Source organism: Diadema antillarum, unplaced genomic scaffold (genome assembly GCF_040938485.1).
Source record: "Diadema antillarum isolate AM-2024a unplaced genomic scaffold, OU_Dant_1.0 seq00000418_RagTag, whole genome shotgun sequence".
NCBI classification, from domain to species: domain Eukaryota; kingdom Metazoa; phylum Echinodermata; class Echinoidea; order Diadematoida; family Diadematidae; genus Diadema; species Diadema antillarum.
In genome coordinates, this window is record NW_027271403.1 from 94,729 (window position 1) to 122,564 (window position 27,836).

At 38.7% G+C, this 27,836-nt stretch overlaps 1 protein-coding gene across 1 annotated transcript; it reads right to left on the reverse strand.

The window, feature by feature from the left end:
• Positions 1 to 5: 5 nt before the first annotated feature.
• Positions 6 to 27,828, reverse strand: LOC139732391 (RNA polymerase II-associated factor 1 homolog). The gene is made up of 13 exons (XM_071643257.1): positions 27,678 to 27,828; positions 18,664 to 18,690; positions 17,773 to 17,981; positions 17,205 to 17,280; positions 16,461 to 16,562; positions 15,795 to 15,900; positions 11,804 to 11,872; positions 10,981 to 11,084; positions 10,066 to 10,182; positions 8,483 to 8,611; positions 7,922 to 8,021; positions 6,787 to 6,985; positions 6 to 4,101 (listed from the first exon to the last, which is right to left on the reverse strand). The coding sequence occupies exons 1-13, from the start codon at positions 27,722 to 27,724 to the stop codon at positions 3,728 to 3,730; spliced, it is 1,659 nt and encodes a 552-aa protein (XP_071499358.1). The 5' UTR covers positions 27,725 to 27,828; the 3' UTR covers positions 6 to 3,727.
• Positions 27,829 to 27,836: the final 8 nt, after the last annotated feature.

Genomic DNA, 27,836 nt, shown 5'->3' on the forward strand with positions numbered 1-27,836 from the left:
TTTGAATTTCCTCCCCCAAGAAATGAAACCATACAAAATAAAATTAATGCTTGGTTTAACTTTTTATTTAACATACCATGATTTATGTACATCTTGTGGACTTGCATCAATCCTATAAGCATATGTACATTAAAACTTTCATGTTGCTCATGAAATGCATTGAACTTTAGTAAATATGTACAGAGGTGCTTCTTTCCCTAGAGTCATGTTTAAAGCATAGAGCATGATTCACACGTGAGCTGCTCTTTTTTCTCTCTTTGCACATCAAATGTCAAACATATTTAATGCTCTCTGAGCACCATTTATTCACCACTCTGCTCGAAGATAGATGAAGAGCGATGTCCTCAATTTAGAATACACTGTACGTATAATCCTCGCTGAAAAAAGACTTGTCTACTTCAGTCTTCTAATGTACATGTATCAGGTAAAGACAAAGATATACATGTTACATAAAAGTGAGATATTTGTCATATACAGTGTCCCACCTGGACAAAGTCCCACTTATACAAAGAGGACTTGACAACAGGGAATTCCCAGTGTACAGACAATAGTCTTCAGAAACCATTGCAGCAGCTCATACTGCCAGTAGAGTGGACTCCCGTTATAACCGGAATTTCGTTATAACCATGTTTGTTATAACGGGAGTACACTGTAGTTTAATGTTTGTGCCATGTCACATGAAAAGGTAATTAAGGCCTCAAAGGCATTTCCAACATTGTGAGTGGCCACCTCTAGGACTGAAAAACTGCTTTGTGACTACGGGTTACTGTACCCAAAAGCCTTACATGGCTAACATACTGGTCAGTTGACTCGTCTGTCTTCATACGTGGCAGCACGCGTTCGTCTATCATTTAACTTTGACACCACCACCATGAGGCAAAAGACTGGTAGAGTACATGTATCATATTCACCTTTAGAAGTGAGCTTGCCCGAGATTTGCCCAATATGGCAACAGTTGTTAAAATGTCACCTAGATTCTATTTTTGGAATATACCGGTATTATAAACAGATGATCTGGATAGCTCACCATCAGTTTCTTGGGTAAAAGATTACCTGTAAATGTGAAAATACACATATTTAAAGCCATTCCAGTAAAACTTGCACTAGACATGTTTCCATCCATTAGTGAGGTACAACGCGAATAATATTCACAAAGAGGTAACATGCTGGATTGGTAAATTTCAATGCTTGTTTACCACCACAAAATACAAAATGCCACCAATGTAATATTAAGTTTGTGGACTGGAGTGATTTGAATGTTGTGGTGTGTGATTTGGTTGCATGCAGCATGACGTCTGATGTAGTCTGGGTGTGAGCATGTGCACAAGAATTTATGCTCAAAGTACAGTTAAACTCGCCTAAGTCGACGTCGCATGTGTCGAATAATCGCGGAAGTCGAAGATTTTAAAAAGTCCTGATTTTTCCCCATTGACTTACGTGTATTAATTCACTCACAAGTCAAATTTTTTAAGTCGAATACTCGCCTAGGTCGATGAAATTCCAAGAACACTTTCACGGAAAAACCATTGAATTCACTGTGCCTAAGTTGAATAAGATTTTATTTTGTAATAAATCACTGTCAAAATCACGAGACGCCAGTTTTTGTTTACATACAGTATATACCAAAAGAAACTTTGCGTTAATAAACGTTTCATTAACGCAAGCGGTTTCACCTGAATCGTTATTATAACGCAAACTAACGATCAGGAAAATTCACGTTTATTGTAACGGATGAGTAACGATCCCAAGCGCAAACTAACGATGTTTCGTTGACATTAACGATAGGTAACGCAAGAACTCACGCGAGATTTTGGTTTCCGTTACCCAGACCTGGTGAAAGGACGACGTATCGCCCCTGCCGAGTGTAGCGATCTATGCCTTATGTACTTAGCGGAGTCTTTTCGCGAATCGAATCACGATTTCGCGAATGGTTAATAACATTATGCGACCGGGGTCACCAAAAACGCACGCCGGGCGACCAAAAAAAAGCCGGATGTTTGCCTTCAGTTTTGGAAATGAACAGCGGTAACAATCGGCTCCATAAGACGCTAGAATAAATGTCAGATGTTTGCTCTTAATTTTGGAAATGAATAGCAGTAATATTCAATGTGGATAGAGTGTCTTGCTGAAGGGCAAATATCGGGCACACCGCTCTAGCTCTCGGCTCCAGAGTAGACAACATGCATGTACATTATACATGTGTCCACGTGGTGTAACTGTAAGTCGATTTTTTTCGACTAACGCACAAGTCGAAACTCGCCTAAGTCGATGTGTTTTGCTCAGTCCCGAGAAGATCGACTTATGCAAGTTTAACTGTACTGCATAAGCTGTTATTTTCGTGAATTTCAGGAATCACAGTTGGATTGCAAAAATGTCTCCGAGCGCTAGGTAATACCTGTCCATTTAGTAAGCGGCAGAGTCAATTCGCGAAAACAACATCTCGTGAAAGTGTCTATGACCTCGTTAGCGAAAATATCTGCATGCGAAAATAACAGCGTATACAGTATCATGCATCACTGTGTGGGTGAGCAAATATTTGCCAATTCTTTGGTTACATAGGTTGGTTGAACTTTAAGTTATGTTCATAAATATGTGATGTATTGGACCATCCAAATTTACAACCATACAAGCACTACCTCTGTAATTCACACTGCTACAGGGGAAACTCGGTATAACGAACACTGCTATAACAAGATATCGGTTATAACGAGGAAATTTTCTCGGTCCCAAATTTCCTTCCACACAAGTCTATGTAAAATGCTACTCTTATAGCGAGATCGGCTATAACGAAATAACTGCTATAACGAGATAAATTTTGTGACTTCCAAACAATGAAAAACATAGTAAATGAAACCTGCTATAGCGAGGTAAAGCAAAATGCCTTCGGTAAAGCTTTACTTCGCCTGTGCTATCATCTTCGGAGATAGTAAAGCTTGATGCGCCAAAAACTGTCTTGTATACACATAATCATTTTCTTCAGTGCACTCCAGCTAGCACTGCATGTTGTACGTGTGAAGTGTGTGTTGCACGCACACTGATACATGCAGAGAATGTGGTGGGACGGCCATGTGTATACATGACATCATCATGACGTTTAGCAGGTGTGAGGCAATCTGATGCTGTGATTGGCCTTCTACTTAGGGAATTCCCTGTCTTCACACACAAGCAGTCATAATGTACATACAGAATGTGTCACATACACACACAACATTGTGCAGACCATATTCAAGCTTTCCACACAACACACACCCATACGATAACCACATACCTATCCACAGACGATCTTGATACAATCGCAAGCTATATGAATTTACAAATTCAAACATCTACAATTAATAAGAAACACATTCTTGATATTGGATTTCCTTGGCGAAAAACATCTTCTTACCCATAAAGGTGAGTAATTCCCTCACACACAATATCAAGTTATCAGTATTGATTGAAATATGATGGGTAGTCCCACATGTGCAAATTAATGTCTTTATTTTATGCCTTCTTTTATGCCTACTGATATTACGAGATATCGGCTATAACGAGGAAAATGACTCGGTCCCGACCATCTCGTTATATCGAGTTTCCACTGTACCCCTGCCCATTCTGCATACAACTGGGTAGGCATGCTGAGATCTGCCGGTCACATGACAGTATAAAACTACACATTTTGGGCAATGCAATGTGATTTTCGCACCTAAGTCTGAGTCCAAGTATTTAGTGTTCAGCAGAAAGTTCAATCGCTGTCACTAGCCACTGGTGATTCGGCTTCACTTTCTTGTTCCTGTTCTTGCTCCTCTTCCTCCTCTTCATGGCCTTCCTGCTCCTCCTCACCACTGCTGACTCCACCAAAGATCTCCTCCTCATCCCGGTCCTCCCTCTTTCCACGTTCCTCGTCATCCTCTTCCTCTTCCTCCTCCTCGTCTTCCTCCTCTTCCTCTTTTTGTTCCTCCCTTTCTTCATTTTCGCTGGCCACCTCCTGCTCACTCCCTGCCTGGGCTTCCTCCTCCTCCTCCATCTCCTCGTACTCCTCCTCTTCTCCTTCCTGGGCCTCCTCTTGCTCCACTTCCTCACCATTCCCTGCAACCTCCTCATCATCTTGATCACCATCTGGATAAAATGAAATAACATATTTTCAACTGATTCATTTTGTATGGTGCACACTGTGCATGCTTTATACAACTGGATTGAGTTAATAGTTTCATGTGACTGCTAAGGAACATTAAATGCTTTATAAGCAAGCAACCACATGATTGATGGTTTTTAGTTTTTAGATAAAGGATAAAGTGCCTTGCCTAGGGGCACAATCGCTGCTTCCAGGGGACTTGAACCAGGGATATTGTTATTGATAATCTGCAGTCTTGTCCAATGAGCCACAACAGCTCCTCAAACTTGTGCTAAGTCAAAATAAGCATTGGCATCAGGGAAGGGGTTATTTCCACTTTAATACCACCATAAACAAAAATCATAATTTCATGTGCCTTGGTGGGACCATCTTTTCTATGATGGAGCATATTTCCCCCATTTTTTTAGGGCAAAGAGGAAGGTGAACAAAATTCTGGATAAAACACAGAGAAATATTTATGAAGAAAAAAATAAAATCTTCAAAAACAAGGCAAGTGCCAAAATGTGTCTCGCCCATTCGCGTAGAAGAAATTAATGTTTTTCTAAATCCTGGAAGTTCATTGACCCCGCCTATGACCTTTGACCTTGTGGTGACCTTCAACTCCCCAAGGGACATTTACCAGCCAAGTTTGGTCACAAACGGACATATGGATCAAAAGTTATGAGCCATAATTGAAACGCGCCTTAAAAACATAACATTGGGCCCTAAAAGTTCTTTGACCCCTGTCTGTGACCTTTGACCTTATGATGACCTTCAACTCCCCAAGGGACATCTACCATCCAAGTTTGGTCACAAAAAGACATATACATCATAAGTTATGAGCTATAATCGAAACACGCCGTAAAAACTTAACATTGGACCCTAAAAGTTTGTTGACCCCTGTATGTGACCTTTGACCTTGTGGTGACCTTGAACTCCCCAAGTGACATCTACCATCCAAGTTTGGTCACAAACGGACATATTCATCAAAAGTTATGAGCCATAATTGAAATGCGCCATAAAAACTTAACATTGGGCCCTAAAGTTCATTGACCCCTGCCTGTGACCATTGACTTGGAGGTGACCTTCATGTTTGGTAAAATGTGTAACTTTGTGTAACCACTCTTCCCTCCAAGTTTGATAGAAATTAAAGTCTTCAGTAGAGAGTTATTTAAGTTTTTGTAGCGTTACGGACGGACGACGGACAGACAGACGCTGCAGGCGATCCCTTAGTCTCCCTGCACCTCCGGTGGGCTCGACAACAAGAGCAAGATTTTGGTCACTGTAAGGATTCTTATATGAGCAAATTTTATAAACATATATGGTTCACCCCATGTTTAAACATGAGATGGGTCACCAACAGCCACGATGTGGTAAATGACTAAACATTCTGTATATTTTTCTGATCTCTGCTGAGAGAATACCTCCCAAGCTGCTCCACACAAATAGAAAATGAAACAAGTTTCCAAATCAGTTTGCAATTACACGAAGCACACACTAGTTTGTCCCCGCCGAACGAGTTCGAGCAGGGGACTATGAAACGGGCTCCGTACGTGTGTGTGTCCGTCCGTCTGTCCGTCTGTGCGTCCGTGTGTGATCAAAATGTTCAATTTGCTACTTCTCTGTCATTTATGAGCCAATTTTGATTCTGTTTGCTTTATATGATAGCACTACATGGGAGCTTTGAAACTTCTACACAGAATTTCAGTTGTGACCTTTAACCTTGACCTTTGACCTATATTGTACATTTTGCTTCAAAATGCTACTCCTTCGCCATTTCTAACCCGATTTCGATTCCGTTTGCTTTGTGTGATGGCACTAGGTGAGGGCTTCAAAACTTCTACACAGAATTTTGACCTTTGACTTCTTTGACCTTTGACCTTGATTTTTTACCTATATTGTACATTAGCTACAAAATGCTACTCCTTCGCCATTTCTAACCCGATTTCAATTCCATTTGCTTTATGTGATGGCACTAGGTGAGGGCTTCAAAACTTTTACGCAGAATTTTGACCTTTGACTTCTTTGACCTTTGACCTTGATTTTTTACCGATATTGTACATTTTGCTACAAAATGCTACTCCTTCGCCACTTCTAACCTGATTTCGATTCTGTTTGCTTTATGTGATGGCACTAGGTGAGGGCTTCAAAACTTCTACACAGAATTTTGACCTTTGACTTCTTTGACCTCTGACCTTGATTTTTGACCTATATTGTACATTGGCTACAAAATGCTACTCCGCCATTTCTAACCCGATTTCGATTCTGTTTACCCTGTGTGATGGCACTAGGTGAGGGCTTCAAAACTTCTACACAGAATTTTGACCTTTGACTTCTTTGACCTCTGACCTTGATTTTTGACCTATATTGTACATTGGCTACAAAATGCTACTCCGCCATTTCTAACCCGATTTCGATTCTGTTTACCCTATGTGATGGCACTAGGTGAGGGCTTCAAAACTTCTACACAGAATTTTGACCTTTGACTTCTTTGACCTTTGACCTTGATTCTTTACCTATATTGTACATTTTGCTACTAAATGCTACTTCCGGCGGGGACATATATTACGCACCGCGTAATTTCAATTTTTCCTTGTTTCTTTTAACATTCCATTCTCATCAGCAAAGCAGCCCTGTGTAAAATAGGATACCACCTACAAGATTTATCAGATTCTATTGCATCCTCTCACCAAATTCCTGCTGCTTTTCCCTGTCCTCGTCTTCCTCCTCCTCTCCACTCTCAGCCTCGCCTGCCTCTCCTTCCTCTGCTCTGCCCTCTTCCTCCTCCTCTCCCTCCCCTTCTTCAGCCATCTCCAGTAGAGTCTCCTCCTCCTCCTCCTCCTCTTCCTCCTCTTGTGGCACGTTCTCCAGTTGGTTCATTCGGATATCCTAATCAAAATAAATTTGAAAATCATCTTGCAGATTACCCATTTATGGCATTTTGTTCATTTACATAACACTGAAAATAAACTTTGGAGAGCTCAGATTATATCTCATGCCACTCATTGTACTAATGTTGTTACCACTTCATTTAATGTGTGTGTTCGCCCCCCCCCCCCCCCCAATTTTTACCCTTAACTCTGATACAAAGACCTTTGGACTAAACTGAAAGATAAATTAAGTCACGTCTCATAAGTAAATGAATGGATATATGGGTTATTTTATCGGTATGTTGACACCCTTTTCCAACATCCTCATCTAAATATGCAATTGAATCACTTCAAAAGTAAACTCCTGGTTAATAATTACTTGATATACACTATTATCACTTGTTGGTTGTGGTGGAAACAAAGAGCTAGATGGCTTAGGGGAATTTCCCTTGGGCACCATTTCAACTGCAGGCATCGAGCGCTATTATGATTAGAGGATTTGCAACTTTCGATAACAGCTGACCATGCAGTCCATGTTAAGAAAATGACACGCGCAAATACCATGCATTTGACGAAATCACACGGCGTACCTGCAGGCATTATGTTGATCCACAAAATTATGACATCCTTGCACAGTATTGAGCAACATTCAAACTTCGTCATGTCTTTTTTTTTCTTTTACACTGTACATCTAAATAACTGCCAAATTACTTGAGGCAATTGTGTCAGGTGATTTGTTGACATGTGAATGTTGACTAACACAGGATTTCATAGGAAGTAACAGAAGAATAATTGCATCGGCAACACTTCGTGGTGGAGGCATACATGTAAATATCAGAACTATTGCATTTAATTGTATTTTGTGATTACAGTGATAGCAGACTTAAAAGACTGAACGGTCAAGTAATCTCTTCTACTCCTCTGCCATCCCCATGATATGAAATCATCATCTGACCTGCATGTTTGATTCCTGGTCAGTAAGCTCCCTATGTTTGACCACCAGGACTGAGTTACTGGAGGGACCTTCCTTCACTCTCCTCTTGCTCAGCCTCACCCTGAAATTAAGAACAAAACGCAAACTAAATGTGTCAACAAATTTGTTTGTTTGTCTGTTTTTGTTTTTGTTTTTGTTTTTCAAAAAGGGTTTTTTGGCACTTTATAGCATGCACACAAGATAGGTCACTAAAAACTATGAAAATGTGATACAAACAGGGACAACTTGTATTCATAATACATACACAGTAACATATAATACTTACAACACTTTCATAAAAACCATGCAGGCCACTGGCTGCTGTATGTCTATGCATACAATACTTGCACATTCTCAATTATTATCAACTTTTTGGCATTTTTCCTTCAAAGAAGTTTACTGATATCCAAGCAGGTTTTGATAGCATATACAGTATATCAATTATTCAGTGTTTCTTTTAGCAAGTAATAATGCATCCATAATGAGGGGTGAAATAAACGCCCTTAAGCATGCATTTACTTCCTGCAGAGTTTGTACAAGTACCTTGTTTCCAACTCATTGTAGAAAACACCTTTGCCCTTCCTGAAGACAAAGAAGTAGTTTTCCTCGTAGCCTCTACTTGCTTTGTTCTTCACATTCCAGTTGTACTCCCTGGTAAGCTTATATTCGTATCTGCAAAACACATATGAAATAAAGATACAAACAACTTACAAAAGCTTAAAGGACAAGTTCACCTTCATAAACATAAGGATTGAGAAAATGCAACAATATTAGTAGAACACATCGGTGAAAGTTTGAAGAAAATTGGACAATCGGTGCAAAAGTTATGAATTTTTTAAATTTTTGAGTTGGAACCGCTGGATGAGGAGACTACTACAGCTTGTGAGTCATATGCGTACAACAGTATAAAGAAAATATAAAAGAAAATTCAACATATTTTCACTTTTTTCGCATAATAAAAGAGCAATTGACTTGCCTCTTTCTAAAGGCAGGGGGAATAGTATTACCCATAACATTTATCGGTAACGAGTCAAGGGAATGTGTACATTTTTCAAAAGATGGAATTTTGTGAAATTCTCTTTATATTTTCCTTATATTGTTGTACGCATGTGACATCTAAGTTATTCATACACTGCAGTAGTCTTCTCATCCAGCGGGTACTGCACAAAAACTTCAAAAATTCATAACTTTTGAACGGATTGTCTGATTTTCCTCAAACTTTCAATGATGTGTTCTACTAATATTGCTACATTCTCTCAATCCTTATGTTTATGAAGGTGAACTTGTCCTTTAATATTGTTGTACAGTGGTACCTTGTTATAACGAGTTCAGATATAGTGAGATAACTGATTTTAGGAACTAATTTTGCAGGCTCCATTCCTTTCAGACTCTTTTGTTTTTATCCTTGATATAACAAGATACTTGGTACAATGGAAATTTCAGCGGGCCAAAGCAGCTTGTTACATCAGGGTTCACCTGTAGGCCTACTATTTCAATAATGGTGTTGATGACTTCATACTGCCAGACTCATATCAGCTGCCATCTGCTTTATCTCATTTGTGTCCCTAGCAAATATTTCATAGTGCATAGTGGTCTTGGACTCCAGCAGGCCCATCCAGTAATTTACTACTCTTATCGCCAGTGTTTCTGCATCACATATGATGGTCACTCTTATAGCCTTGGAAATTATGATCTGACTGAGAGCATAATAAACTCAAGAAAACCTTTTGTGCATTCATTTGTTTTTTGAAGCAAGACATGCAATGTTTATCCATTTTTTCATTTTTGATAAGGGAGATATGCCGTTAACATTTATGGCAGACATGTAATACAAAAAAAAATTGAGTGATTTCCCTGTCTATAGTGGTAGTCTGTCTATAAAGGTCATCTTTTACAATTTCCTCAGGTGGTCACAATATGCAGCTTTGACTGACATTGAGATATGCACGTTTTCCAAAGAAGACCTTCATATTCATGTCATGAAATAGCTACACAACAACACCCCTTCTTAGCATATACTGTGGAAAGTTGAAACGTAACATTGTTGTTGTTATTGTATATTACAATTACATATGGAATCTTCTACCAGCACGGGGCTGAACTGCTGAAATACAGGCACCACTTACTCTTCGCCCTCCATGTAGTCAATGTCTTCCTCAAAGTCCCGTTTGCGTTTGCGGCAAGTCTCCTCATTTGGAAGAAAGTAGCCAACGAATTGCTCCTCACTCTCATCTACCATACCTCTGCAAGACCACAAGAAATGGCAAAGAGCTTATAGAGACGAACGACTGTCACATTATTTGCACAAAACAAAAGATCAATGACGATCGAGGCAGCAAGGCAGCTATAGTCTGCAGCAGACACAACACTGAGGAAACTCGCAACTCTTGGGAACATGATTAAGGAGGAGCACACATGTTGTCTTGTTAGTTTTATTGTTGGAACATTATATTGTGCTGTACGGCCAGGGAGAAGAGAGAGGATTTTGATTAACCTATCAGGCAGTTCCTTGTAACAACACCCAATCTGTACAACTGTTCACAATAGTACTTTGCTGACAGATGCATAAAAACACAAATCCATTCATTTTGCTTTTTTTTTTTCTATTCTTCTCCATCTATTGATAACTACTTTATGTGCATGAGTCTATATCTTCTGAGGTTAGATGTGAGAATTTGATAAAGCAAAAGTGCTTTCTAAATCTGTGAACAACTGAAATGATATATAGCTGTATGAAAGATGAGATTGGTGCAGTGTGCCAAGTTCTATGCTACATCACACACAGCCAAAATGATTGCCACAGCATGCAGTGATTTGGCTTTGCTTCTTTCCCGAATTTTTCATCGCCAATGATCCAAGTGGGACTGCTTTTTGTAAGTTTGTTGTGTTGCTTTAGTAGCACATTTGCATTATTGAAAAGCAATGGCTGCACAGCCAGGCAAGTGTTCTTTCATTTTCTTTCACCAAATGGAATGTTACGGAGGTATCAGTAAAAATTGCATCCATGACAACCAACATCATCATGAAACACCAAAGCTCACCTGATCATGGCCTGGGACATTTCTTCCAGTTGCTCGTGTGTTGCCTTCCCCCTAACTGCTGGATCCGAGTCAAAGATGACTTGGGCACATGGGTGAATCCAGGTCTGAAGAACACATCATATATTGAGCTCAAGAGCAAATTGTATTTTCATTTTCAACTTTATTTCAAAGAAACGTCTTGATTTGGGGGATTTCATGCAGGGTGTGGTGAAGGCCATAACTTCCTCTGATATCCTTCAACACAAAGGATATCTATAACATAATTTAGCTTTTAAATGATCAGTTTGGTTATCTTTACTATCAATATTTCACCAATGATGTATTTTGTCATTGCTACATGTGTTATACTTTATACAGTACCTTAGTTTACTTGGGCTTGTACCTCTGCAAAACAATACGGAGACTCCAACTCTCCCGTTTTCGACGGGAGATCTCCCGCCAAAAACCCATTTTTGCAAAATCTCCCGTTCTCCCGCTTGAGATTTAATTTCTCCCGCCCTGGCTCTGTGTCTCCCGTTGGAAAGGATTTCTTACTTATTGCTATCGTATGTTGAAAAATAATCCTTAGATAGCACCAGAGAGCATCTAGAACCTATAGGATCTTCGCGCTTCGCACACATCAACTTGGAGTCTCCCGTTTTCTTGGGGTTTCGGGCTGGAGAATCTCCAGATCAGAAGGTGCTTGGGGTTGGAGTCTCTGACAATATAGCCTGCCGCACACACCAAAACAATACTGGTTTGTTGGAAGATTCTATCACAAAAGAGAAGCAGTGCTGCACTAACAACAATGTTGCTCTAAATTTAGAAATTGTGAAATTCTTACCTCAAAATCAGGGAATACAGGAAGGATTTCAAGTGGCGTGACATGTGGCTTGCTGTAATGTTTATCAATCTGTAGGATAGAAAGACAGTGTACAAATGATTAGCAAGATGGATAGAATTCAGAGTAGAGAAATCATATGGATGTTAGCCATGTACCAGACATGTACACAGTCTTTAATTTACATTTTGATGAATTTACTGATCTTCACTACAGACCAATGATTGCCTGTGCACTACATCAATTAACATCATCATTGGACTTACCTATGAATCAATGGCCATAAGACAACATTATCACTTATTTTACTGGTCTTTGACCTTTTATACTGCCAGTTTAGGCAACTACAGTTGAACCTCTCGTATCCGGACAAGTCGGGACCGGGGCTCATCTGGATAAAGGATTTGGCCGGATACGGGAGACTCAATGCTTTATACATGTACATATACATCCACATGTACTGATGTAGTCTATTGTAGTACCACATGTAGTAATGTGTATACTGCAACCTTTTCATTGTTACACTCAGTCACAGACCCCAAAATAGAGGTTCGTGTTTGCAAGAATGAAATAATTTTCTTTTATAAATTCTATATAAATTTTACCTAAATAATTATTAAGAAATGTATCAAGTATATGAAATTCATGTGTGTTTGTGTAGGAGTTCTCAAGGAGTTGGGAATCCCCCTTTCCTCCCGTAATCATTAAAGAAAAAAAAAATCACGGCGAGATTGCGTCCGTATAATAGAGAGATCCGGATAAAAGGAGGCCAGATAAGAGAGGTTCAACTGTACTTGCGATTCATTCTCAATCTTCTCACCACTCACTGGATAATCATAGCTGAAGATATGGCTAACAAATTCACATCTTAAACCACAGTGCAGTGACCTTTGACCTTTAGGGATTTTGCTTCAAATGGATGTATGAACAGACAGACAAATGGGCAACCAGAAAACAAAATGCCTCCGGCACCCCTACAGACGGATGCATAAATATGATTCCTGCAAGTGTATCTGAAAGCACACTTGTTTAGTTATTAAGAAGTTTCTCCTGCACTTTTAAAGGGACCATACAGTTCTGGTTGAGAACTAACTTCAGGTTTCTAACATTTTGTGTTGAGATAATGAGAAATCTCTTATGAAATATGAAAGAGCATGTAATTCCAAGAGGGATTTCACATTTATTCGATGAAAATTGGTTTCAAATTGCCGAGATATCCAAAACAGAACAATCCTAATGAAAGGTGGGAGTCTCTTATTTCACTTTGTTTTTGGATGTCTCAGCCATTCTAAAATCGATTTTCATCTACTGAACTTTGAATTCCTCTTAGAATGGTACTATGTATGCTCTGTATTATTTCATAAGTGGTTTCTTGGTATCTTGCAAAAAGTTTAGTGCGCAATCTTCATCTCCACCAGCACTATACTATCCCTTTTAAGTCACCTTCATAAGCAAATACACTCAGAAAAAAAAAAGAAAGTAAACACTTTTTCAAGTTTATATTTCTCATAGAATATTTGGCTAGAAGTTAATGTATTATATACCATATTGAAGGCAATTTAATTGGCTATCAGTCTAGTAGGTCAATATGAAGGGAAACTTTACGCATGAGTGAACACCTTTGTTTTTCTCTTCCAAGGCACAAAAGCAAAAATTGCAAAAATGAACAAGTTGTCATTCATGTGCAAGTGCTCTTCCATATTACAATAATAACAAAAGACAGATTTAACACAATCAGATGCATTAATTAAGTTGCAAAAAATAAACCTTTGAGCTTTATATCTTTGAAGCCCAAAATATCAACAAAGGCCAAAAATAAAGGAGAAAAACAAAGAATCTTTGGTCAAATCCAAATTCAAATGAAACAAGGAAAAGTAGAAATTACGCGGTGCGTAATATATGTCCCCGCCGGAAGTAGCATTTTGTATCAAAATGTACAATACAGGTCAAAAATCAAGGTCAAAGGTCAAAGAAGTCAAAGGTCAAAATTCTGTGTAGAAAGTTTTGAAGCCCTCACCTGCTGCCATCACATAAAGCAAACGGAATCGAAATCGGGTTAGAAATGGCGAAGGAGTAGCATTTTGTAGCCAATGTACAATATAGGTCAAAAATCAAGGTCAAAGGTCAAAGAAGTCAAAGGTCAAAATTCTGTGTAAAAGTTTTGAAGCCCTCACCTAGTGCCATCACATAAAGCAAACTGAATCGAAATCGGGTTAGAAATGGCGAAGAAGTAGCATTTTGTAGCAAAATGTACAATACAGGTCAAAAATCAAGGTCAAAGGTCAAAGAAGTCAAAGGTCAAAATTCTGTGTAAAAGTTTTGAAGCCCTCACCCAGTGCCATCACATAAAGCAAACAGAATCGAAATCGGGTTAGAAATGGCGAAGGAGTAGCATTTTGTAGCAAAATGTACAATACAGGTCAAAAATCAAGGTCAAAGGTCAAAGAAGTCAAAGGTCAAAATTCTGTGTAGAACTTTTGAAGCCCTTACCTAGTGCCATCACATAAAGCAAACAGAATCGAAATCGGGTTAGAAATGGTGAAGGAGTAGCATTTTGTAACCATTGTACAATATAGGTCAAAAATCAAGGTCAAAGGTCAAAGAAGTCAAGGGTCAAAATTCTGTGTAGAAGTTTTGAAGCCCTCACCTAGTGCCATCACATAAAGCAAACGGAATCGAATCGGGTTAGAAATGGCGAAGGAGTAGCATTTTGTAGCAAAATGTACAATAAAGGTAAAAAAATCAAGGTCAAAGGTCAAAGAAGTCAAAGGTCAAAATTCTGTGTTGAAGTTTTGAAGCCCTTAACTAGTGCCATCACATAAAGCAAACGGAATTGAAATCGGGTTAGAAATGGCGAAGGAGTAGCATTTTGTAGCAAAATATACAATATAGGTCAAAGGTCAAGGTCAAAGGTCACAACTGAAATTCTGTGTAGAAGTTTCAAAGCTCCCACATAGTGCTATCATATAAAGTAAAGAGAATCAAAATTGGCTCATAAATGACAGAGAAGTAGCAAATTGAAGATTTTGATCACACACGGACGCACGGACACACGGACGGACACACACACGGACACACACACGTACGGAGCCCGTTTCATAGTCCCCTGCTCGAACTCGTTCGGCGGGGACAATAAGAGAAGAAGCAATATTAACAAAAATGGTAGAAATTTCAATTTGTTTTCAAACGAGGAAAATTGTAGATAATCAGATTTGGTCATGAATCCTTAAATTACTACATAACAAGAGTGAAATAAAGAAATTTTGTTTATTTAATCATCTTTATGCCATTTATGCCTTTATCAAGCTGACAGAATCTCACTTTCCTCCTTTAGTTTCCCATTTTGTTTTTGTTTGATGTTATAAAGAGATAAAGAGAACAAAATTTTGTTTTTGCTATATCATTCATGTCTCTCATTGTGTTAAACTGGCTTTTGTTGTCATTGTTATCTTGAAGGGCATTGCCATATGAAAGACAACTTTTCAAATTTTGCAATTTTTACTTTTGTGCCTTGGCGGGCAAGAATGAATGTGTTCACTCATGCGAAAAGTTCCCTTTTAAATTAACCTACTAACATGATAGCCAATTAAATTACCTTTAATATGGTATATAATACATTGATTTTCATCAAAATCTTCTATGAAAAATATGACCTCAAAAAAGTGTTTACTTTCTTTTTTTGCTGAGTGTACATTGTTAAACTGATTTCGATTACTCATGTTTACCTCATGTTGAAGAGGGTTATTTTTTTTTTTCAAAATATTCATAGACCTCTTTCTTGTCATTTTTTCTCAATGTTCCAAGACTTATCAGTCTTTTGTCTACTGCATTGAGAAGTACAGTATGTAACATGGATTTTTAAAACAGCAAATAAAAATCCTAACACTTCCATATAACATCAGATGAGTATTCTATAAGCTTCAAGAGTTTGAAAAAGCAACATTATATATATCATATCAAATGGTTCAACATCTATGGCCATTACGAGACTTACAGGTTTCTTGGCATCCTCAAAGGTCTTCTGAATAGCATTGATTTGGTTACTTCTGTCCTTGTAGAGATCTTCCTCATTGAACTGTTTCTTGAGATGGTATGCAACTCTGTAAATTGATTGATTGATTTGAATTCATTTCCACTTTGTGTTCACAAAAACAAGAAACATACATAGCTGAGTCACATTGATTAATATTATACAATAACATTTTGAAGTTTTTTTTCTTTTTTTAATGTACAAAAATAATTGAAACCTTTATTCTAATACATTGCAATAAATGGTGAATAAGTAGTATTCATATAAACCAAAGTGGGGGAGCCTAAATCAAAAGCACAACATGTATTACTTAAGCTCCCGAAAATTGAAAATGAAAAACAAAGGTGAGAAAATGAGAATAGACTTTGTGTGTACTCTGTAACACCACCATTTAAAAGGCCCTTGCATATGTGTTACATGCATTTCATCATCACTGGTAAATTACCATTTAAAATATAGAGCAGAAAAATGTGCAGTTTAGAAGAACTCTCATAAGAGAAGTACAGAAATATGGTGAGGAGATATTCTTCTTTCAGAATGTGGTAAGATGCTTGTTAATGAAGCAAGTTCAGAAGCGTTATAACTTGACTCCATTCTCAGTTCTTTGTATTCAAGCTGTAAATCACTTACTTGGTTTCAACCTTGTCTCTGCTGTACTGTGACCTGTTGTACTCACTGGAGATATACTCAGTCTTTCTCAACCATGACACGCTTTTTGTGTGTTGCCTTGACCTGAATCAAAGATCAAAACAAAGCATGCCAAATATAGAAGGGTGATGCAGACATGTACTCTTTCATGTCTTTTCAAATGAAGTCTAATAAGCATGCTGCATATTGTAAACAACATCACATCACGACACAAATTATGAATGTTGAAGATAAAAAGAATTTTGTTGTATATGTTTGAGCATCAAGATACTAGCACTGTATGTTTGACAACATGCACTGGTTATCTGATGTCTTACTGTGTACATTACATACAGAATCAACGTACTGACACTATTCACAATGTAACACCAGACATATAACATCACGTTTAAGCATTATTGACATGTTTCAATTGGTGTTCATTTCTTACACTCTTTACAGAGCCTTCATTTTGTTTGTGTCACAAAATTCAGAACGTCAATGATCAGCTCCAAGATGTGTTATATAAAAATCTTTGCAGGGATTTCAAACAACTCATTCATGATATGTGAGAAAAAGACATATTTCTATATCACAAAGGAACTATTAGTTTATGAGTTTTGTTTGTTTTGGGTTTTGTTTTTTTGCTTTTTACTATACTGTAGATCAGCTTGCAAGAGTTGACCTCACCAAATTTGGGAGGTGTAAGACACTTAGGGATATTATGGGTAAATTTGAGGAACACACCTCTTAGAATCCCCAGGTGTGACAGTGTCTTCCTCTAACAGTTTCTCGTCGGCAGCATCATGCTCTACAAATGGTTCTGTGATGATCAAGAAAAGAAACATTCACTAATTACAAGCTACCCACAAAACTGGAGACAACATGGGTAAAAAGCTCTTGGGGGAACATGAACAATGAATATACTTAAGCAATACCAGGTAGGTCAGGTAAATAATTAGACAACAGCTGGAAAAGCAAAGTATGACCATTTCAGTTGATGAATTAGAAAGAAAATACTCCTAAAAAAAAAAAAAAAAATGGGGGGGGGGGGGGAAAGAGAAGTACTATCCAAGTATGGCAACACTGATGCAATGTCATACAGTCAAACAGCCATTTCCAGAAAGCTGCCATGTGGGATGATAATTGACACAGAAGCAATAATTGTGATCTGAAGTTATTGCCTGACTTTGACTAAACTTTCACATATCAGTTGCTTCTTAAATGTTCTACCTTTCTATTCTAATGATTCTTCCCTTGAACATCTCTTTGAGTGAATAATGATAAAAACAAAACAAAACAGCAGATACATCACCTGGCAGCCTGTAGGTGTCAGGGTTGATGAGATCAATGGTGACACCAAGGTCATGTTCAGCCAGCAGCTCATGCTTGTAGTTTCTCTCGAGAGAAGTGGCATTGTACTGCACAAAACGGTTGGCCTCAAAGGGGTATGTGATGAACTTCGGGTCGAATGGAATGTCTGGGAGAGCATTGCCATACTTTACTCGGCAGACAATATCAGATCTAATAACAAACACAAACCATAACAATATATACTGCTACCATTGTATGCATGTATTTAGATTCTATGTATGTATGTCCACACACATTGTTTGTATATGGCTCACTACTTTCATTTAGCGGAACACCATCTCAACTATGACCATTCGTTGCAACAGTATGAAGACAGACTTCAGCATTCTTTACAGGCAAGTTTTCATTCATGAGCACAAGACCTCTCATTTCCATGCTCATTTACAGTGCAACAAAAGCAGACATCTTGCATGATGCATCATAAGGATGCTTCGAGACAAATTACCAAATGTTACCTTGTCATGAACTTCCTTTCATTATTCAAATCATTCACTTTCATCAAAGTTTTTTATTTTCACCACACTGGCATACCACATAATACTGTACGAGCTGAAATTTTCACGTACAGATATTTTCGTGAATAGCTACTTGAAGGGCATTTTCGCGTGTTGTTAATTTCGCGGTTGCGAGGGTCTAACTGAACTTAGTTATTCACGCATTGTTATTTTCGCGGCTCAAAGGCGATTCACGAAATTCACGAAAATAAAACCAACACGGAAATTTCAGCTCGTACAGTATATTGATCTAAAATAGTTTTTGTGTGTCTTTTTGTTGCACGTTTTAATGAAATCTTAAAAGCTTTACCCTTATAGACTAGAAATGAAAGTCTTACCTTGCTGGACCAGTTGCGGAGCGAGACCTGAGATGCAGAGAAGAAGAAAATTAACAGTGTCTTAATGCCCTAGCATTCTCACATGATTTTGTGTATCTTGTCTTTCAGAACAGACATTCTTTGATGTATCGAGACAGACACAAAGGACATGCTTCAGTTTGCTGACTGCAAGGTATTGGTATAATTCACTCATACATTTGAAATATACATTGTGTACATGATAGATCTGTTTACATCTATCATGTAATACTAGGCAGTGACATCAAAATCTGTCAATATATAAACAGTGAACTTGAAATCGTGTGAATGAATTTAGAATGAAATTCAGTTCAACACCAGTAACATCACCACGAACATCTTAAACGAGACTACAGTCTAGTCAAGTTCATTCATGTGTGATCAAGTCTTTGATCTTACTCTTTGTTATAAACTACTCAAGTAATGATGAATTCAATCTAATATTTAAAGCCACACAAATCAATCACTGTGAATTCAATTTGAGTCAAATTTTTGAGAAAAAAAAAATATCATGTCCCCATATTGCTAGGCAGCCTACTGATATACAAGTTCCCTTATTTACATACACGGGTAGCATCTGGGTCTACAAAAAGCACAGTGTTTGTTAGTACCGGTTGTCAAATGTGACCCCCACATTAGCACACACACTGCATAACTATCATTTTCAGGGTACACATAGCATCTACTAGAAATTTAGGACTTAACTCCCAAAATACTGCTGTTTATGACAGTGTTACACTGTTTGCAATTGAATTCAAATATATACATTTTACACATAGTATACAGCATGTGAATTGCTGTTATACACGTACACTGTGCATGTTAACTACATTCAATATCCACACTAGGTGGGAAAATGGTTGGTCTAATGTTGGGACAATGCCATAACAAGATGAAAAAGAAGTTGTTATGATGGTGGTCTAATGCAGGGATAACATCATATTGCAAGGTGGAAAAATGGTTCGTATAACATTGGTCTAATGCTAGGGTGACATCATAACAAGGTGGAAAAGTTGTTGGTAAAACGCAGGTCTGTCGTGATGATGTCATAACCATGACCAGGATGTCCAGTGTGACAGTAATAGCAACATTTAATGAAAAGCAGATTTCTGCAATATAGTCAAGGAAACTAACACATTGTGAGTTAATTAGTATGTAAGTTGCTAAATATGTTTAATAGCTTGATTCTCAGCACTGAAACTTCAAAAATTCATAAATTTTGAACAAATTGTCTGATTTTCCTCAAACTTTCACTGATGTGTTCTACTAAGATTGCTGCATTCACTCAATCCACATTAATGAGGGTGAACTTGTCCTTTTGAACAATAATGTCAATGCCATACCATAAGTCATATGAAGCATCACGCGTTACCCCAGGGTACCACGTTGTGTAGCGCACCTCAAGTCCACTCGAGGACAGCCGCAGAGAAATGCATGCACTGTGTAAGCGTGTACATAGTCATTCCCATGCCACTGTACTGCATGTTATACTACGCTTGCATGGCACGCTGTGCTAGCAATAGCGTGCAGTGATTGCAGTGCAGTGCAGTGCAGTGCAGTGCAGTGTGCAGTGCAGCGCAGTGCAGTGCAGAGCAGTCAAAGATCGTACATGTACGATCTTTGGTACAGTGCAGTGCAGTGCAGTGCCTAGCGTGCGAAAGCTCCAGCACCAAAATAAATTCCACTTTTTTGGCAACCCAGGGTACAACCTTTTTAAAAAAATAAATAATTCAACAAATTGGCTGATTTTTATTTGGTACCCTGGGGTACCATTTATGTCATCATAGTTGGGTGTCCAATACACTGACACCCTAATGTTTTTCTATCAATAATACTAATAGATACTTAAAATATCTCACAATTTGCCTGAAATTTCACTCACATGTAGATAAGGTACCGGTACTCTGAATTCACAAGCGCGCATTAAAAATGTGATTTGTGGTACATGCTCAAAGATAACTGCTTCAAACGTATGGGTTGTTATTTTGACGCACTCAGTTGCATCGTAATTTTGAAACTAACATGATGATATTGACAATACGTGTGAAATGCACGTAATGCTTTTCCAATGTGCATTTGTAATCTATGGTATCATTGTTTTGCTGTTGATCTTGTTTATTATTGGATTTTTCAGTAATATTTCGACATCATCAAATCCCCAGTGCAAAATGCAAAACCACTGCTTGTATTCTCAAGCGTGAAAGTTTGTTCTTTTGCGCGCAATGCCAATGCTATAAATAGAGGGATATCAGTTTCAATGACTACTGCGTCGCGTCGATGTGTTGGACACCGACTGTACTGTCCAACATTACATAGACACCTTGTCCTATATGGAATGGGGGATTGCCATGCCGATGCGATGATGCATGGGATCACAGACAATAGGATATCCTCTTCCTCCTGACTTCATTGCTACCACCTTTCTTCTTCTTCTTCTTGTCAGAAGTCATAATCTGCTTCCTTCTCCAACCTTGTTGATGGCAGGAGTATGACGATTCTTGCACTTGCAGATCTTGTATTCTTGGTTTAGAACCCCTATAAAGAATCACATCCAAGATCATAATATTCACCTATAAGCTGACCATTGTAAACACACGTCCATTTTAGGCCACTCCACTTAGTAGAGGCTACTATGTAATCCCGTGAGATTTTTGTGCCAAAATTGATTTTTTTGGCTAACTTTGTCAATTTGGAGGTGCTGAATCCAAAAAAGTTTGGTTCCATTTTTTTCCACCACGTCTTCAGCCGCCATTTTGAATTCCAAAATGGCCGCCATAGTAAACTGTAATTTTATCCATATCTCATTAAGTGAGTATTATAGAAGCTTCAAATTTGGTGCAAAGTGCATGGTTGTGATGTCAGACACTCTGGTATATCTTTTTCTGATATTGCGGATTGTTTTGATACAATTTGTAGGCTGCCATCTTGAATTTCAAAATGGCCGCCATAGCAAACAGTATTTTGAAACATATCTCATGCAGTGAGCATTGTAGAAGCTTCAAATTTGGTGCAAAATGCATGGTTGTGATGTCAGCCACTCTGATATATCATTTTCTGTTATTGTGGCTTGTTTTGATACAATTTATAGGCTGCCATCTTGAAATTCAAAATGGCCGCCATAGCGTTTTTACCCATATCTCATGTTGCAATTATTGTAGGAGCATCAAATTCTCAGTAATAGACATGCTAGTGGTGTCCAACGTTCCAATACAGCTGTTTCCTATTGTCGATCATTAGATAGGCCACCATCTTGAAATTCAAGATGGTGGCCATAGAAAAACATATGATACTGTGGTAAGCGCCCTACATATTTGCCAAAATTGTCTTAGTTAGACCGAATTCACTTTCAGGTCACGCAGAACGACAGCCATCTCTTAATTCAAAATGGCCGCCATAAATTCAGACTGTAAGGACGAGGTTCTAATGACGTCATCAAGCCATCCTGAGGGGCAAAAACTGTGTGTGGGGGGGGGGGGGGGGGGGGGAGGGGAGGGGTCCCATACCATTTCCCATAAGTGTGGGCAAGCGTGTAAGCGTTACATCCCACGTCCCATAATAGCGCCAAGCGGGTATGTGATTCGCTTACACGTGATTTGTTTTTGCCTCTCAGACAAAACATTATCTGGTTACGTGGAACCTCGTCAATAGTTACATTCAATCCCAGTTATTAAATATTTGTACAAAAGTAAGCATTGATACGATTAAAGGTGATCTTCAAAAACTTGATGCTGCCTTGAGAGAATGAAGACAAACACGGAAAAGTCTCGCAATGTCAAGAAATGCCATGGTCACCCTACCAGGCATCCCATTCACAAACTTGTTTGTTGACCACAAAATAAAACAACTCATCAGGGAGCTCATAATTGCTGGATGTATTTCTGGAATAACACAGAATGAATAAGGAATGCGAATGAGTAGGTTTTTCCAGAGCCTAGAAGACATTAACTAAAGTAAATTTCCAATAAATTTTCTAGTACACGGCTAATATTGTTTATTTAAACTCTACAACCAAATCGTCTAAATGGGGGCATTTAGTCACCCAGACACAGTTATTGAGGAACTTTTGAAAGTCATTTGCTTTGACACCAGAATCACATGATTTCCCATTCACAAGTTTTACCCAAATGCAATGCTCTTAAAGGAATGTTTCCCATGGCAGCCATTTTGAATTTCAACATGGCAGTGTACCTACAGGAAGCAGTCCCTCCTATGCAATGATAACACTATTTATTGAAGTGATTTACTTACACATAGGTCCTACATGAAAGTGCTCCAGCATGCTTGAGTTTGCAGGGTACAGATCTTACAGTACCAGATATGGGTCGAAATCATCTTGAATTTCATGAGTGGCAGCCAATGCGAATAATCCATTATTACAGAATGTATATGATTATGTGTGTGTGTCTGTGTTTATAAAATGTGACCCTGCACCTCAAAACAAACAAAAAGTCACCAGACATGAATTTTTAGTTAAGACCATATTCTGAAAGAGCAGACTTTAAGCTTTAAAATGATGTATAACTCAAATCAAATGGACTCTCCTAACCTATCTAAATATTGGAAAGAAAGCACAAACTCAGGAAATGTGTGAACTGAGAAAAGAGGCTCTGAAGTACAGTGTCTATTCAAGCGCTTAATCTTTACCAAACCGTGCTGGCTGTGCGATGAATGGGAAAAAAAAACAGGAAGTAAACCACCAGAGTAACAACAATGAAGGGATTTTCAGATTACACTGAAATTAAGCATGCCTCATTAACTTATTCTGTCTATAATTAATGCCAACTTTCAAAGCAGTAGCACTATCCTTTCAAAAGTTATTAGAGTTGAAAGTGAAGAGTGTGGACAAGGTTTTTCAGAAATGAAAAAGGGATTCTAAAGACGCACATAATCACACTATTCTACCAAAAATGTTCGAGATAAACTGCTAAAAAAACACACTTTCCTGCCCGTTTTATGATACCAAATTTTAGCATAATGTAAAAGAAGACCCGCTCTTTCAGAAAATATGAAAAAGTCAAGTTCGGCTAGGTTGACCCATTTCACTTATTTTCAGTCCTCACGCAAAATCAGTGTGTGCGACTTTATGTTCGTTTTGAGGTGCACGGTCACAAATGATGTACAATGTACACCACCATAAACATTGATATGCCTAAAAGTTGCTTGTCGACCACAGATATTAGCTGAAAAGCAGCCATTTTGAATGATAAAATGGCAGCCTCAAAAATGATCTGCAATTTTAGAGAGGGGATCAAAGTACATCTGAATGTTCAACATCATGAGCCCGGTTTATGCCCGAAATGTGAACTTTCTGTATTGTTTACTGCATGAAATACGGGTCAAAATATACAATCTGGTATGGCGGCCATTTTGAATTTCAAGATGGCCACCTATGATATCAAAATGGACCATCATTTCAGATAAAGATGTTTCAGAAAGTATGATAGCAAACACATGCTCTTTGCCCCAAGTTAGAACCTTACACAATGCATACAATATGAGATATAGGCCCAATTACATTTGCTATGGTGGCCATTTTGAATTTCAAGATGGCCGCCAATCAAAATTATCCATCATTTAAAACAAATTTGTATATATTAGCATATCTGACATCATAAGCATGCTTTTTGGCCCAAATTTATACTTTCCATAATGCTTACAACCTGAGATACAGGTAAAAATGCATTTAGCTATGGCGGCCATTTTGAATTTCAAGATGGCAGCCCTCAAATTGTATCAAAACAATCTACAATATCAGGAAATGGTGTATCACAATGTCTGACGTTATAAACATGCTTTTTGCATCAAATTTGAACCTTCCATGACGCGCACATTATGAGATCTGGGTCAAAATACAGTTTGCTATGGCGGCCATTTTGAAACTCAAAATGGCGGCTGAAGACGTGGTCGAAAAAAATGGAACCAAAGTTTTTTGGATTCAGCACCCCCAAATTGACCAAGTTAGCTATAAAAATCAATTTTGGCACGAAAATCTCACGGGATCCAATATTTCGACATAGCAGACCGTACTAACTGTCATGTTGCCACACTTTGTTTTTTGTGGCTGAGACTCAGAGAGAGAGGATTGCTCGTAACTCACCCCTAGCCCTACCCTACCATAACCTAACGCATACGCGCATTCTTCGCGTTCGGGCTGTGTTTCGCAGCTACCCATAACCATTCCCTAACTTGGCAACTGCAGTGTGCATGCTGCACAAGTGCAGTAATCTTAAGTGTAGTGTGGAGTAAGTACAATTTTGGGCGCTAGTGTACTTTCGCACCTCTTTGTCAAACAACCTCCAAACAAGCGCAGACTCACCCTGGTTATTTAGTAACCAAAAATACTTCCATCTGAGTCTCCAAAGTCGAATATAAGTGAAAATTTTTACACTTTTAGCGTTTACAAGTGTCGAAAAATCGTTGGAAAATCTTGATCGCTATCACTGGAATTGCTGCTCTGAGAGCAAGCGCAGTTATGAATTGGTCTGAATGTAGCGATACAGGTAGTCAGCGGCTTTTTCTATGGTGTCGTTGAAAAGCTAAAAATTGTTTTTTCCTTGTCCTCAGCCAAGTTTTCCGTTAGCGGTTGTGTCCAAGTCTTCCGTTAGCAGTTGTAGCTTCATGGCAGCGGTTGAGCGTGTGAGTGAGTGTATGCTGGCTGCCACTTATATCTTTCTCTTTCTTTTCTTTCTTTTCTTCTTTTATTTTCAGGTAGAATCTATACCCTTCCTTCCTAGCAATCATTTCTTTGTGATTTTCCTAGGCTTCTCTCTTTCTCAAAGGAGTTCCTTTTTGACTGTGTAGATCTACTTTCTGCCTATTTTTTGTTTCCTTCATGGGTTGTTTTTCCCTCCAATTACAAGGGTCTTTCTTTTCTATCCTCTCCAATATCTTTTTCTTACATGTCATTCTAATGATTTTTTCCCTTTATTTCCCATTCAGTCTGTATTTAATTCTTTCTTGCCTTCACATTCATCTTTGCTTTCATCATCTTTTTTGTTCTCAATTTGTAACTCTTTATAGTAATTGCTTTCCTCCTTTATTTTCAAACTTATCCATCTCTCCCTTGCTTTCCTTTATGATGCAAGTTTCTCTTCTTTCTTTCCTTCTTTTAGTGAACGCCTATTTTGTAAACCTTTTGTTTCATTTTTTGTGGGTTTGACTTTTTTGATACAGTGTACCTTTGAGTATCTCCTTTCCCCCTTTTCCTAGCCTTTCCCTATATATTCTTCACCCTTATCTTATCACCACATTTGCACAATCTTCTTTCATTCACGCCAATTAACATACACACACACTTTTTTGTCTTTGTCAATCTTTTGTTTTTCTTTCTTCTTCATAGAGACAAACAAATTATTTCTTTGCAAAATAACACAAATTTTTTATTATAGAAACATATTCTACATTGTCAATATCAAATACACAAATCTTGATTTACCTTGATTCAACATCACAGTAAACTAATGTAAATCAAGAATTTTGTATATAAAACAAAACACACACACAAACACACACAAAATTCACTGTATGACCAACCCCAATCCTAAAATCGCTATACCGCCACTCGGTAGAAGCCAAGAGAAAGGTGGAAAAAGTATTTTCTTTTCAAGGACACGTCCCACCATAGAAGAACTGTCTGCTCCTACTCTTGTTGAGTCTTGCTACAGCTGTGCAACGCAGTTAGCGCCGAGCGAGTAGCTGCGATCGAGATTATAACGAGTAGATAAGTGACAAAATGGTGAAATTCCATTTCTGCTGGACTTGAATCTCACTCAGAGGCAAGTATTTGACAAACAGGTGCGAAAGTACACTAGCGCCCAATTTTGCATTTACTAGTATACCCAGTCATTAGCCGGGTTCACACGTACACCAATTAGCGGGATACAAATCTTACCGTTTGGGCGCTTTCTCTGGAATCATCCCGCGACGCGACGTACGTCGCATCATATCACGCATCCAGCACATACCAGTCTGGTATGTGCTGGATGCGTGATGTGATGCGACGTACGTCGCGTCGCGGGATGATTCCAGAAAAAGCGCCCAAACGGCGGAATCGTGGGCGGAATTGACGAGGAAAGTGAACTCGTCTTTCCTACAAAGTGATTATTTTGCTAACAAACTGGAGTATGTCATCTACCCACCTACTCTATCAGTGTGGAATAGTAATTTGGAATATATGGACAAGATCAGGTTAGTACTGATTTAATTTTTCTCGTTACGAATTTGTGTAAAAAGATGTCAGACTTCAGCTTCACGAGGCTGATTCGTGCGCGGAGAGGTGAGAGCCGCAGAAAAAAGCATCGAAAACATTTAGTCGGATCAGGCCGCTAGGTGCGGCAGTCTTGCATTGTGCGAACGCGCTGGCGCCCGTGTTTTGATGGGCGCTCTGCATCGGTTGATTAAAACTCGATTTTTGAAAAAAAAAAACAGACAGGATTTTTTCTTCTTTTCATCATGGATTGTGGACATGTGTGTGTAACAAAAAATCACTGTGCAAAGTTGCGACAATTTATACGTCAAATGTGAGAATGAGAGATGAATAAGAAGTGAATGGGGGGGGGGGGGGCCTCATGAGGCGTTCCTCGGGGGGCCTCATGAGGCGGGGGGGAGGTCCTCATGAGGAGGGACAGTCCTCATGAGGCGGGGGGGAGGTCCTCATGAGGAGGGACAGTCCTCGTACGCGGGGGCAGTCCTCATGAGCGGGTTTCCCGGACTGACATAAACAGTTGTTTGTCAGTGACGAGCTGCGCGTAAATGCGTATTCAAAGTAGAATAAGCAAGTCAGTACGCGAGAGTCTTAAGTGTCCGGACACCCAACCCCCCATCTTATTCCTAGTTCTTATAGACCATCTACAGCGTATGACGCCTGTGATACAGCGTAGCACGAACTACTCAAATTTGTGTTAGTAACGTTAGACACTTGTTAGTACTACAAAAAACAAAGGTGTACTGTAGCTGTACCTCGCTCGGGTCTTAGCTAACCGCTAGTTTCTACTCACTTTCGATCTCGATCCTTCCTCTCCCCACTTTGAATTGTAGGTGGCATATTTTGGTCGGTATAATGAAGAGGTGCCGTAAGTCTGCTGCGTCTCGACTTGAGATATCGAACACTATCAGTAGCTGTGTGTGCCGCTCAGATGATTGATGACATCGGTATC